General features: G+C 34.8%; 1 protein-coding gene across 1 annotated transcript in view; it reads right to left on the reverse strand.

Moving 5' to 3' along the window:
• The window catches only part of LOC148952335 (uncharacterized), a 97,867-nt gene that overhangs the window by 10,132 nt on the left and 73,458 nt on the right, over positions 1 to 14,277 (reverse strand). The window contains exons 17-19 of the mRNA XM_089089790.1: positions 11,435 to 11,649; positions 8,721 to 9,073; positions 3,318 to 3,574 (exon numbers count right to left, since the gene is read on the reverse strand). Of these exons, the coding sequence (XP_088945916.1) occupies positions 3,318 to 3,574; positions 8,721 to 9,073; positions 11,435 to 11,649 (825 nt within the window). The remainder of the gene's footprint in view (positions 1 to 3,317; positions 3,575 to 8,720; positions 9,074 to 11,434; positions 11,650 to 14,277) is intronic.

Raw genomic sequence — 14,277 nt, forward strand, 5'->3', positions numbered from 1 at the left:
GTAAGAATCTTGCCAAGTAGCTCTGTAATGTGAAAATCTGAAGAGTATACTCGTGTCTACATTATCAGGTCGATGGACAATCCTAATATGTTCATCAAATCAGCCCTAACCCCGTGAATTTTGGAAACTTGGAAAATGTTAACTACACATTCGCTGAGTATAAGGTAATTGCTTTAGATATGGAACTAATCTTGTCGCACCCCTCTGCACGGATTCTTTCTCAATTTCATTCTTTCTTAAGCTAAGAGAAACTTTAAAATATGTATTAGGCAGATGCAGGAGGCATCAAAACGGTTTTGGGATTCTTCCGTATCCATCAATACATCAAACTTCAGAGTTTTCCTTTTTCAAGGGTCCATTATCGCAAACGTTCTATAAGTTTGACATACCAGATAAACAACCACAACCACATCTATATTTCTTTTAAATTTAGGTTAACTTAGATCTTGAAACGGCTGGTTCATTTTGTTGTTTGGCGAATTTCGTAATAGCCATAAGGCTTATTGGTCAACTTCTTTTTTAATTTTATCTATTTGTAAAATAATTGTTCACTCTCTCTGAAACATCCAAACCTAGCTAGGATTTATCCTTATCACCAAACCTAACACCGAAGTATACTAGATGAGATTTCATTACAAAGTCACTAAAATCTTCTTTTCTTTTCAAGTTTTTCTTTTCCTTTCTATGCATATTTTTTCTTTTCTATACAAGTTTTTCTTTTCTTTTCTATGCAAGTTTTTCTTTTCTTTTCTATACAAGTTTTTCCTTTTCTTTCCTTAGACAAGTTTTTACTTTTCAGGGTGGCTGTTAATACTGATGTTGTTTTTGGTTTAACAAATATCTCTATATGCATGTAGTAAAACCCAGGGGCGTCACGTATGGGGGGAGGGGAGGGACGCCCCCCCCCCCTCGATTTTTGGTGACGAGGTAAAAAAAAATTGTGTCGGTAAAACCGCAGCACGAAGCGCAGCTGTTTTATGTACTCAATTTTTGAAATGAATAAATGAGATGAAGTAAACTACTTCATGAAGATGAATGCGTTGGCGTGACATCCATTGTAATCGAGACTCTTCCCACATTACAAGAACTTCAGGCTAAGTTGGTACATGAGACGATTTCACTGACTCAATTTTTATATTTGATTGACAGGGATTAATATCTTGACCTCATTCAGTAATTGGAGCGGCAAAATTGACCGGAAACAATGGATGACTCAATGAAAATTTATTCAATAGCAACTTGTTGAGAACTTCCGGCTTGTGAATCATCGGGGTTCAGTTCAGTTTCACGATTGATTTCAATTGCGAAGAACATATTAACAATAAAAAATGTGTCAATTTTAATGACAAATCGGGTGAAAATGAAGTGCTTGGCGTGGAAAATTTTCGATAATGATTACCGCAAGCCGCATAATGCCAGTTTGCATAAAAATGACCCTGAGCCAAAATGGATCCTAGGAACTGAAAAGGTAGTGAATAACCAATTTGCTGCATCGGCTCCTGAGAAAATGAAATTGGCAGTTTATTCCAACGGAGGAAAAGGTAAGACATAGCCTATACAATAAAATTGTTCACTGTGAATCGACCAATGGGTAGGCTGTGTATATAGCCTACACGATTCCACTTGACTAGCGCAGTGATTTACATTAACAGGTTAATGCCGGGCAGGGGCGTAATTTGCTATAGGGCAGGGGGGCAACTGCCCCCCCCTGCCATCCTCATGAATTGCTTTATTCCACAAGAAAAGAGAGAAATTGTTCGCTATATCAGAGGATAGTATAGCCTATTAAAGATGTACCTCTCGGGGCGGATCGGGCTCAATTAATTCAGGAAAACCGTCGGAGTTCCTATGATAGCGATTCGGTATTAACACAAAGCACAAGAAGTTAAACTCAAGTTTTTTTTTTCTAATTATTAAAAAAATAAAAAAAGTCAGTAAAAATGACCAGCCAGTCGGTAAAATCTATTGGCTCACCCCCCCCCCCCCAAACATTTTGGCTAGTAACGCCCCTGGTAAAACCCATTGGAATAATTTATGAAATTTTTTCTACTTGAACTATTTTTCTTCCTATTCCACAATACAAATGCAACAATGTTCATAAAGGATACCACCTTTAATCTCACATTGCATAACGATATCCTAAGGAATTTCAGTATTTCAAATAATTTAACCAAGCGACAATTTCAATGGACCCTGCTTAAATTTTTGAATATTAAGGTTCGTTTTGAAAAAAATGGACCTTTGAATAAAGAAACTTAAAGAATCTTCGGAAGACGTGGCACAGGACCCATAATAAAACTATGATTTCATAAAACACACAATTGAACATAATGAACAGAAAAAAAAGTAGCTTTTAGAGACGAGTAGATGCAACTAAAAACTGGCCGATAGAGAAAAACTAGTTCTATATTTATATTCTCTGCCCAAAATCTAAATAAAATTAGGCAAAAAAAAAATCTGACAAGTAACTTAAAGAATTCTGCAAGAAACGTTTATTATCAGAATATAATTTTACCAACAGCAAGCCTTATCTATAAATAAAAATTTATGTTTAAACATCATCAATTGCTTTATTGTTTTTCGGGTGCATTTTTTCTATAGATCCGATTTCCACCTGATAGCCCCCCACTTGGTCCGATACCCGCCTAAAAGATGGTGTTCACGCTTATCGGCCCTAACAACCACATCTATATTTCTTTTATTTTTAGGTTAACTTAGATCTTGAAACGAGAAAATTCTAGTAATTTGGTTTATTTTAGGATAACGATCTGAGAAATTTTATGTGTTCAAATTATGATATATGGGATTCTGTGGATTTATAAGTTTTTTTTTGCAGTACTTACGATAAGATTCCTTGTATAGACTATAGTAAAGAGCTATCTCTTGTTTTCTTTCACAAATCACTATCACTAAAACACAAATCACTATTTTTACTGAAAAGCAAGCCATTAAATTATTTATATTTTGATTTTGCTATTCTATCGCCCAATTAAAAAAAAAAAAAAAAAAAAAAAAAAAAAAAAAAAAAAACGTTGAATAGTACTCGATTTAGTCGAACAAAATCTCAGACGATCCTTCAGCAGAGACTTAAGTAGTCCGATCCACTTATTAAAGAAAGATCGCCTTAGAACAAAAGCCATAAAAAAAAGAACGTAAACATTTATAGAACTAAAAACTGATTTTAGGAAAAAGAACCGAGACAACCCTAATAAAACATGATTCGCAGATCAAAGAAAAAGTTGAAGTGATAACCATAGGAACAAGAAGAAATATGTTAAGGAAGGAAGAAAGCAAAAAAAAGAAGAAGAGAAGCATACCGGAGTGTTTTCAACAAGGAAAGCAGCTGCTTGATCTTCCTGTCTTCTATCCGGCTGACTAAAGTGTCTGTTTCTACTCTGTCGTGGAACAGAGGGGACAGGACAGGCAAGCCGAGCAAGAAGCTGTGGCTGATGCGTGGTTCGAGGGATTAGGTTTGAATTTGCATCCTCAACCCGACCAGAAGTTGACCGTGACCGTTTGGTCTCGCGACTAGTGTTAAAATGTGGTTGGGGCTTCGATGGCTGCGTTGCCGTAGCTGGAAAGTACTCAATCTTTACTCAAGTGAAGCAAGCGACGTTTTCGTACACAACACAAAAAGTTTATGCAAATACTTAAAACTATTGCAACGATCTAAGTTTTTCAGGGCGCTGATTGACAAGAAAGATTTATTCGTCCTAGTTTATCCTGAATCTGAGAAATTGCGTTACGCCTATTTGGCATTGCTACACGTATTTAATTGATTTGAAATAGTACGAAAAAAAAAAAAAAAAAAACACTATTAGCAAATGAAAAGCACAGATATATTTTTCCACCATTTGTCCAGATCAGCAGGATTACTAGGCATCACGATAAACTACAACTCATAAAGTGCCCGACGGAAAAAAAATTGTGAACTCTTTCGTACCATATTTTGCAAGCGTATTTAACAAGTGACCTTTTTTTCTATTTCTCTTGTGACTATTAAAGTAGCATAATTTAACGTTCATTTTTGAGTGCCACGATAGTTATTTAAATAAACAAATACGAATATCAAAAGAGTAGCTGAGTGAAAAACATGAAGATCCTACTACCTTATTTTTTAATAGAAGAAAGATTAAGATTCTTAGAATATGTTTGATTGATGAAGGATGATAGCGTACGCTGCAAAAATTTGGCTTTTTTGAAGACTAAGCAGGATCCAAACGAAAAGCATGCTTTTCTTGCATGGAATGAGAAGAGGGTAGTTAAAGGAAGTGGAAATTTCACAGAAAAAAAAAAAATCAAAATGTGAAGCACTGAATAGAGCAGGAGAAGGGACGCTTTTCTGAGTTAATTTCCTTAAATTTAGCCAACAATTAATTGAACTGTACCACTATTTGGGAATATGTCAATTACAGATATATAAAGAACGTCTAGGTTACGACAAAACAAACTAAGCACTAATTGTGCTGAAAAAACAGAGTATATATATATATATATATATATATATATATATATATATATATATATATATATATGCATATATATGGCCGGATAGTCGATATACGGGTTGACTGGCTTGGCATCCAAGAAGCTAACTTTTTACAGTTATACTAATTTCTTTAAAATAGGCTGTCAAGCCCAAAAGAGGACCTAAGATACGTTGGCCCAATTTGTAGTCGAATGAAAAACAATTGTAAGTATTCTGTTCACATTATTTATATTTTCTGGATATTAATAATCCAACAATGTTCGAAGGGTAAACTAATAATCCTAACCTAGTTTTTCAAATACTTTTAAATTTGAAAATAAGATCATTATTTTATATGTGGGGAAAATTATCCAAGGAGGAATTTTTGTGGGGGAGGGGAGGTCCGAGGATGGAAACTTTTTCGCAGGGGAGGAATTATCCGTGAGGGAATTTCAAATACTTTAAAATTTAAAAATTCGATCGTTGTTAATACGCGGGGGGGGGGGGGGGTTTACGCGGGGAGAATTCTCTGTAGGTGGAAATTCTACGGTGGTGGGCATTCCCGAAGAAAGGAATTCCCTGGGGAGATTTTCCTTGAATTTTCTTTCTTTTGAGATCGGAGCAACACGTGACGGATAAGCTAGCATAAATATATATATTATATAAATACATAATACAATATAATAAATAAACAATAAATACATTTTATATCATAAGAAAGATTAGTAAGTTAAAAATATAATATATTAAGAATGTAAAAAGTATATAGAAATTTTTCAGCTTGAGGTACTAATACATTTGTTTACATTATCATGGCCGGTATTTCACACCTCCTATGAAATATATATGGCTCTTCGAACACACTCATTGGAAAGGGATCGACAAAAGGAGTTCTCTTACTCCATCCAATCTTTTTCTCTTACTTCGGGTCTTTTCTAAAGATATCTTGTCAAATCTAAATCTAGAATAAATCTAGACCTAAACTAGAAAGTCTTTTCCTGTTGGTTGGATAATCAATCTTTATTATTAAGATATTTCCTAAGGAAATTTAGGGGCAATCAAGAGTTTTGATACTATAAAAAAGGAAAAAGCGAGCTAACTGACAAGACATTCGAACAGCTATTTTTTTTTTTCATAGCTGTAATAATTCTTTAAAATAGGCTTTCAAGCCTCAAAAAGGCTCAACCATATGTTTTCAAATTTGTAGGAGAGTGAATGTAAGAAATTTTTTAACTTGAGGTGCTAATATATTTCCTGCCCAATCATAGCCAGTATTTCATCCCCCCTATGAGGTATATACGGGTCTTCAAATACACTCATTGGAAAAAGATCTAACTAGACGAATTATTCTCAATATCTAACGGATTTCTGAAAAAAGGGCGTCATACAAAAGGGCCATATATCAATAGTTTTGGGCAGAACACATGAAATTTTAAGAGAAAAGTGTAGTATTTGTCTGTCTACTACTACTAGTTACTACTAACAACTCACTGCGGTACGAAGCCGCCTGAGGGCAACAAAGCTACACACGCTCCTTCTCCATCCCGATCTATTCAAAGCCTCCCTCTTTACATCTTCCCAGGAAGTACCCATTTCCCTTAAATATTTCCTTACGACATCCCCCTCCCTATCTGTCTGTCTGGGCCAAAAATCGTTATTTTCGTCTTAGTCCGAAGAATAAGAGATCACAAACAAGAGAACGATAATTTCCTCCACCAATCTAGAAACAGGAATGCTAGAACCTCGGAGTGAAGTTCCAATAAACCATCTTTTACCGTTACGGCAATTCCTTCTCAAGGAACGATAAACATATCTTTCTCAAACACCGCATTTAGATTTATATCTTTAATTTCGTTTTTGTCAATAAATATATAACCAAGAGACTTTTCTGATGGAGGTCTAAAACAAGATAATTCGTTTTCGTGCATTTGTTGAACATTTGATTTGAAAAGTATTAAGTTTTCTATTTAGTTCGCAGTTTATAAGTGTTTAATTATTATTTTTTTTACCTTTATTGTTTGTTTTTTTCTTTTTATAAGGATTAGGGTGTCTTTTACAATTTTGTTTGTATTACACTAAGTTCCCCAACGATAAATACAAGTTTAGCAATGTTTGCGAGTGAGAGTCAAACAAAATAATTTCTGCCATTTCGAGTCGAGAATATTGAAAGATAAATGTCCAGTTTAACACTGAAGCCAGATATCCTACTATTCAACTGGCGTCTAGTTTCCAAAGGATATGGAAATTATCGAGTTATCGATAAGGAAAATATCGTTCTCTTGTATTTGGTGTCTTGGTCTTTAGACTAAGAAAAAAATAACGATTTTAGGCCCGGATAGACAAATAGGGTTGAAGGATGTTGTAAGGAAAGGTTTAAGAGAAATGGGTACTTCCTGGGAGCGTGTAAAGAAGGAGGCTTTGAATACACTGAGATGGAGGAGAAGCGTGCTTAGCTGTGTTGGCCTTAGGTGGCTTCGTACCGCAGTGACTTGTTCATCTTGATGGAGTGATGTATACTCCTAAACTAGAAATGAATTATCTTGGCCTCCCAAACGATGAATCTTTAAGCCACTAGAAAGCTCCTTATCCTTCATTTCTAGCGCCGGATGTCTAGTACCTATGGCAACAAAGTATCCAATAATCTTCGTTTTAATGCCCAGCGACTAGCTAAACTGCATGACGCTTGCGAGCTTGCAAATTTCCTGTGCCTTGCGCGTACCTTCTCGCCAACGGAAATTAAACAACTCTGACAAATTTTCTACTGGCATGTAAAGCCTGTCCTCAGCCTCCCACTTTGGGTAAGTAATTATAGGGACAGTAGTAGATTCGTCATCACGCACCCTACCATAACATATGCACTGAGGCCTACACTAATAGAACAAACCAACACCCGTGGTGTTCCATTTTGAAACAGTGAGTGTATCATTTTTTTTGTGTTTGTGTGTTATTATGAGCCTTTGTTATGTTATGAACTTCATTTTATTTATCATTTCATGTATTGTGTCATTATTTTGCCTAAATTATGATATAAATTTCAAAAAACGATTACATTTTATAATATGTTTAAATAAAGAAATAAATCATAATTCACTTTTTACAGTGCCAGACAGACGAAGACTATTGCAAGACTTCCACAATGAACCTATTTTAGTGAATATACTCACCTCACTTTTAAACAATACCGTTCAGTCAGTCAGGTTTATTAAGACTTATTCGGACCTTGAACCTTGCCTTTGGGGTCCCTCAAGTACTTTCTTGCTCCCCTTCTCTCTTAACTTCATGTTTCTTACTAAATAAATGAACAGAAGACTTTTGCGACAAGTCTCTAAAACAAGAGGGCCGTTGATCATCTTTGGCGTTCACGGATGAATGAGCAGACTTACCCTTAGATATTGCAGAGTAAACACATTATTCAAAAACTTTATTGCCGTCTGCACCAGAATCTGAATATGATTTTTTTACATTTTAATAATTGCATTATGACTGAAGGACGGGACTGAGGGATCAGAAACGTTTCATTCATAAGCAGAACTTGAAATGCACAGGGACTTTTGTTTTAAACCTTTTAAACATAAAATAGCAATTCAATATTCTCAGAAAAAATCCAGATACAGTATTATTTTCAATAAGAAAAGCAAGAACTGCCCTTGGTCCGAAATTCATCTTAGTGCTCTTGTATTCTCTAATCCAGTGGTTCTCAAACTGTATTACGCGTACCCCTTGGGGGTACGCAAAAAATTTTTTAGCGGGTACGCGGCCGGCCAACAAAAAAAAAAAATAAAACAACCCTTTAACTCTAGAACTGGCAATTTTTTTATATTTTAACTATAATTTACTTAGTACTGGTAACTAAAAAAGGGTACCTAAAATGTATTGTGGGTAAAAGGGGTACAGTGTCTAAATAAGTTTGAGACCTACTGCTCTAATCCATTAAAGTACTGCCGTACAATGTTCTATATAGTGGCATCAATTCACGAAAACTTTGGGAGGGGGGAAGGGATTTCTTCAACGAAAACACAAAAATGGGCTTTTTCAATGGAGATACCAAAAGCAGGTTTTTTCTAAACATGGGGGGGGGGACAAAAAATATAGAGAAGGGGCAAATGCCCTCCCCGTAATTGGTGCCACTGGTTCTATGTAGTACGACAAGTCGACGAAGTCAATTCTTACAAAACCATCTGTCTTCCGGCATGGTTGCTTCACTTTCAAGGAAAATACACACATCTTCCTAAAACACAAATCAAATTGTTACCTTTAGTTTCATGTTTGTTACTACATAGATGACCCGTAGCCTTTTCCGTCAGAGCTCTAAAGCGAGAAGATCGTTTGTCATCTTTGGCGCTGAAAGAAGAGCGGGTAGACTTAGCCTTAGATATTGCCGACTGGATACACTGTTCAAGAATTTTATCGTCATCTTCATCAGAATCTGAATGGACTTCTTCCATTTTAGCAATGGCATTACTGCTCAGGGATTTTGGAATAGCAGTGGGACTAAGTTTTTCCTCTTCTGACTTCTTGGGAGTTGGCAGTTTGGATTGCATTGGTCCTTTCAAAGGCATACTAACAGATCTAGGAATAAACTTTTTTGTGACTACTGGTTTCTTCCTAAAAGAAAAAGAAAAACATAACAAATTCAATCAGAAAAATCACGTTTTCTCAGATCATGTTACATAATGAGAATATAATTATACCATAAGATAAAATAAGAAAAATATAAATAATAAGCAGGCAGCAGATAAAGTGAATGAATTTAAAAACATTCCGAAGGCCTTTTTCTTCTATGTAATCTTTATCAATGTTCAATTCCCAATTGGTTGGGGTGGGGGAGGGGGCAGGGACGAGAATTTACTTTAGAGATTCTGAAAAACACCTTTCTTTGGTATTTCATTGAAAAAAATGCTCCCCCCTCCCCGAGATTTTGAGAAATACCCTTTTTTGGCTTTTCAATAAAAAGTAAAAAAAATCATTGTGCCCCTGATAATACTTGCCATTGCCTAAAATCTAATCCAATAGTACGACATTTTATTCTAAAAATAAACTAACGTTTGCATTATATCAGTAAACCTCAAGTCTACAAAAACAAAAACAAAAGTTGAGGAAAAAAGGATCACCCACTCAAATCGTGAAACTTTTATCTTATTCATTTGTATAATATCTGTTTAAGCTTTGGATTTTAAGAACAAAATGTACTGATAGCAGTTGGTCATGTCTGAATTTTAAGGTTTGTGGACCATTAATGTTATGGAAAGATTTTGTTGAATCTCGATACTATAATTAATCTCAATTCTCCTCCCCCCCCCCCTCCCCTCTAAAAAAAGAACATAAAACAGCGTCCAACAGCATGCATTTGAACAGAGAAGAAACAACGAGGAACACAAGGTACGAATCCACAATAAAACATCCAAACTTTAACTAAGACTATGCCGATCGTGACTGCATGATTCTAACAGCCCCAAAAATGTTTGAAATCCAGAAGTAATTAGGTTTACGGCAGCCATGATAAGACAACTATCATGAATATACAATAAAATTGTGACTGCAATTAACAAGGTCGTTAAAACAAGCTCCGTTGGTGCCTTTAGAAGTAAGATGCATGATTAACCTCAAAAGATTTTTTTCATTCAAATAGAGATCTGATTAGATAATTTTTTTTGTCATGGCTGTTGTAATTTATAATGCAAGCAGTACCGGCTAAGGTCTGTGCATTTAGCAGAAAAACCTAGAGGAGGAGCAGTCTCTCTAAAGCCCTGAAATCGATGGCATATGGTTTTTCAGCTGCGGAAGAATTTGCCTAAGTATATCTCAAGTATACAACTTACGTTCATCTTACTTTTACTATAGCTCGAAGTTAGTTCTCACAAATTTTGGTGTGTGAAAAAAAGGAAAAAAAGATTTAGAATGACTGATTTGCTGTCTTTTAGAAACTGACCTTCGGTCATTAAGTTTTCTCTTTTTTTTCATGTATATATAATTAACAGAAGCATATATTGAAAAAAAATAAAGAAATTTTACCTGATAGTGCTATCTTGCTTGGTAGATACAAATGACTAACTTAAAAAAAAAAGTTCTAAATCATATCAACCGTACAAACGGAGTAAGGACTGAACTGGACCGATTAATGCGACAAATCGTAAGACAATCCTTTGGAATACAATTAAACAACAGCAAATCAGTTCCAAAAACGATTTTTTATTACACATTTATGTTTTTTCATCCTTTACTCAGAAATGAAGTATGTCAATATACAAATTTAATATGAAAATACAAACAATATGAAGACAATTTATCTGCCTATTCTGTTAAGAATACAGGAATTTTACTTAAAATAATAATTTAGTCCTTAAAAAGCTTAATCTCAATGATGAAAAAAAACAAAAAAAAAAACTAAACTAATAACATCTCGTATATTAAATAAAGCACATTAACTAAGCAAAAATAAATGATGTAAACATGTGAAAACAAATTAATATAAACAAGTAAAAAGTTATTAAAATTAAAAGGTTATATTTTAATTAAAATTGAAAGATAACATTTTCCTTGTTCGTTTATTCACGTTTTTTTTTTTTTTTACTTTTTTAATTTTTTTTTAATTTTTTTTTTTACAACACGGAGGGAAGACATACCTTCTTGCCAAAGGTTTTTTTTTAACCTAACGATAGTAAAGAAAAATTCTAGTGATGAACATAATGGCCTTTAGGACCCAATATCGACAGCATAGCTTATTATATTCCAAAGACAGCAAGTTTCCATAGAAAGCAGTCTTTTTTTCTCTAGACCCTGTAGTTTACTTCTTCTAAAATCTGGAATTTTAGATGTCCCTTTTCTGAAGTTAGCAGTTAGTCTTTTTTCAAAATTACAACTCTCTAAACTCGCTCCATTAGTCCTTGTATCAAAGTGTTGTAATTAGAAATAACTGTTCAAATGCTGTTCTAAAAAGGGTTAAAAAGAAATAGAGAGGAAACTTACTTGAAAGCTGCCTGCATGCCACTGTTGATGCACATTGCAAGGATGTTGTCATCATCACTACCACTTTCATCAGAATCTTCTGCCTGGGTGAACACTGTCCCTGTAGATAGGGAGGGGGCATTTGAATTCGCAGTCATATCTCCAGCACTTATTACTGTGTTCCAGGACGTGCCAGAACTAGTCGGTTCTGGGCTGTGATCGTTTTTCTTATTTTCCTACGATAGTCGAAAATCCAAATAAAAAAATTGAAAAAGATCAAACTCTTGGTTAATACCGAAAGGAAAATTTTGGGTATTGCCCGGAAAATAATCAGGATTCACAGAATTTCATATGGATTGTAAAAAAGAACCCACACAGAGCACTGGATATTTAACAATTTATTGAGTCCTGCAATATCTAACAATGCCACCCGCTGCGCAACCCGCTGAATACTGTATTTTCTTATCAAGTCATCCATTGACGTGAGCCATCTTTCGTGTTAGGATGACATTCTCCTCCTATCTGATTACTCGCAATCACTGCACGCTGCTTTTAATAGCTTCTATTCCGGGTTGCTTGACATCGGACTGTCATTTGCTTCTGCTAAAGCCGAATTTCTCGTTTTTGGTTGTCATCACTTCCCGATTCAAAAATTCAGGTTGGCCCTGCGATAGTTTCTGCCTCTGGATCTCTTAAATAGCTCGGGCTTCCAATCGAGACCTCGATGCGAGTAACACTAACAATCAATGTGTTGAGAGAGAAGCTGAGAAAGTCCTATGGAGTTCTCTGTAGAGTTAAAGGTCAATTTGACAAGAAAATGTTTGGTCGGCTTTGTAACTCGTTTTTTTGCGAACCCCCCTTCCCCTACGTGTTTTTTTCTGGCGTTGTTAAGGAAGTTTCTTGCCACTTCAGAACATCAACAAAGTCGATAGGTCTTTTTCCAATTTTGTAAGTATTTTCTCCGTGTTCCTATCTGGTCTCGTAACAGTTATATCTCCAAAAGTTGGGGACTTTCTGAAATATGTGATGAGATAGATGTATTAGTAGGTAGATTTAGACAGCGATCTGAATCAGTCGTAGATTTTCCGTTAGGTTGTATTAATCGATTGTGAGCAATTGTTAGTGTAATTTTAGAATTTGCAATAATAAATATATTTCATTATGTATGTTACTCCATACTACTATTAGTGCATTTTTGCAAGTATAAAGGGTTCAAATAAATTATTATTATATTGCAACCATAATTCCGATTTAGCGAAATTAGGGTTTCCAATTTCTCAAGGAATTCGATTCCGGATATTAAACTGATAATCACTAGGGTCTATGGATTTTTTATGGGCTCTAAAAAAAAAAAAAAAAAAAAAAAAAAAAAAAAAAAAAAAAAAAAAAAAAAAAAAAAAATGTATAATCTTTAAACAAAATGATAAAATGTTTAGAGTAGTAGAAGGGACAAGTCGTTGAGATGCTTTTAGTCCCTTTTAAGGAGTTTTCGGCCATACCCTAAGGCAAGGGCGGATCCAGGATTTTATCGGGGGGGGGGGGGGGTTACTAATTTTTGACTCAGTTTTCGACTAATTTTACTGATTTTTACCCAGGTTTTACTAATTTTCGACTCGGTCAAAAATTTCGGGGGGGGGGGGGTTCAAACCGGGTAAGCCCCCCCCCCCTGGATACGGCCTTGCCCTAAGGATTAGCATTATGTCGAAATGCTCCCCAGGGAATCCGATGCTTTTTTCGAGTTTATGCTTTATGACGCAATCATAACTGAAACTGAATTAAAACTGAATTAAAACCAGATACTTTATGACATTATTAATTCGTTTAGCTTAACCAACGTATAATTGAACTTTTCAAAAGAGAGAGAAAAACAAGAAGTAGCTTTATAATGCAGCCTAATCATGCAGTACACTTAAGATATTGCATGTATTCATTACGCCCTACAACATGAAGAATGCTCAGACCATATAAGGAAATCAGTCGAATAACCAGTAATTTTATGGCATATACGGTAACAGTTCAAGTTTCAGCTTAAAGTTTTATCGCTCATGCTCTTTTTTCCTTTCTTCGTTAAATCTTTTTCTTCTTGATAAGGTTCGTTATTTTCTGCTTTTTCTTGGTAAAAAAAAAAGAAGTAAGTTCAGAATCCAGCCAAAGTGTGCATGACACAGCAGATGTCATATAATAATAATGTCATATACTAATACCCAAATGCCCAAACAACGTGAGAAATGCTTATGTAGTAAATCACCAAGTGATTACAAATCATAACTATTTTTGTAGCATACTGGATTCGCGGTTGGAGCTTTTACCTTTTATCTCTTATCTCTTTATCTCTTCATCTTTTATCTCTTTCTCTTCCTTCCTTTATTTTTCTTTTTCTTTTTTTTTCTTGACAAGTTAAAAAGAAATTCCGTCTTTTTCTTCTTCCATAACTATTGTTCCGCTTTATCTTAGCATTGCTTATTGCTCAGATTATTTGATTATTATTCTGTAAAATACACGTGCTTAAAAAAATAAAATGAATTAAGTAAGCACTGCATATTTTCAAGATTGTTTAATATTAAATGTCATTTTAAAGCTAAAACTACCTGACTCTCCACCTTTAGAGTTTTAACTCCACCTCGGAAAAATTCAAGCAAATGAAAGTAAAGAAGTATAAGTGGCGAAAAAGAAGAAAGGAATAAAGCCTTTATTTGGACCTGACTCCATGAAAAGCCCCCTTATTATTTCCCATATTAATAACATAGAGACTTCTTTTTTGAGTGTTTCAACAGGCCAGCTCTTTTTTTTACCACTTTTTTCTTCAGCTCCAATTCTATTTGATAACACTAGATATTGTATGGTTAATTTTCCTTTTCTCTGAT

This window comes from Artemia sp. Qi Xiang Cuo, chromosome 5 (assembly GCF_049724085.1).
Source record: "Artemia sp. Qi Xiang Cuo chromosome 5, ASM4972408v1, whole genome shotgun sequence".
Taxonomy (NCBI): Eukaryota; Metazoa; Arthropoda; class Branchiopoda; order Anostraca; family Artemiidae; genus Artemia; species Artemia sp. Qi Xiang Cuo.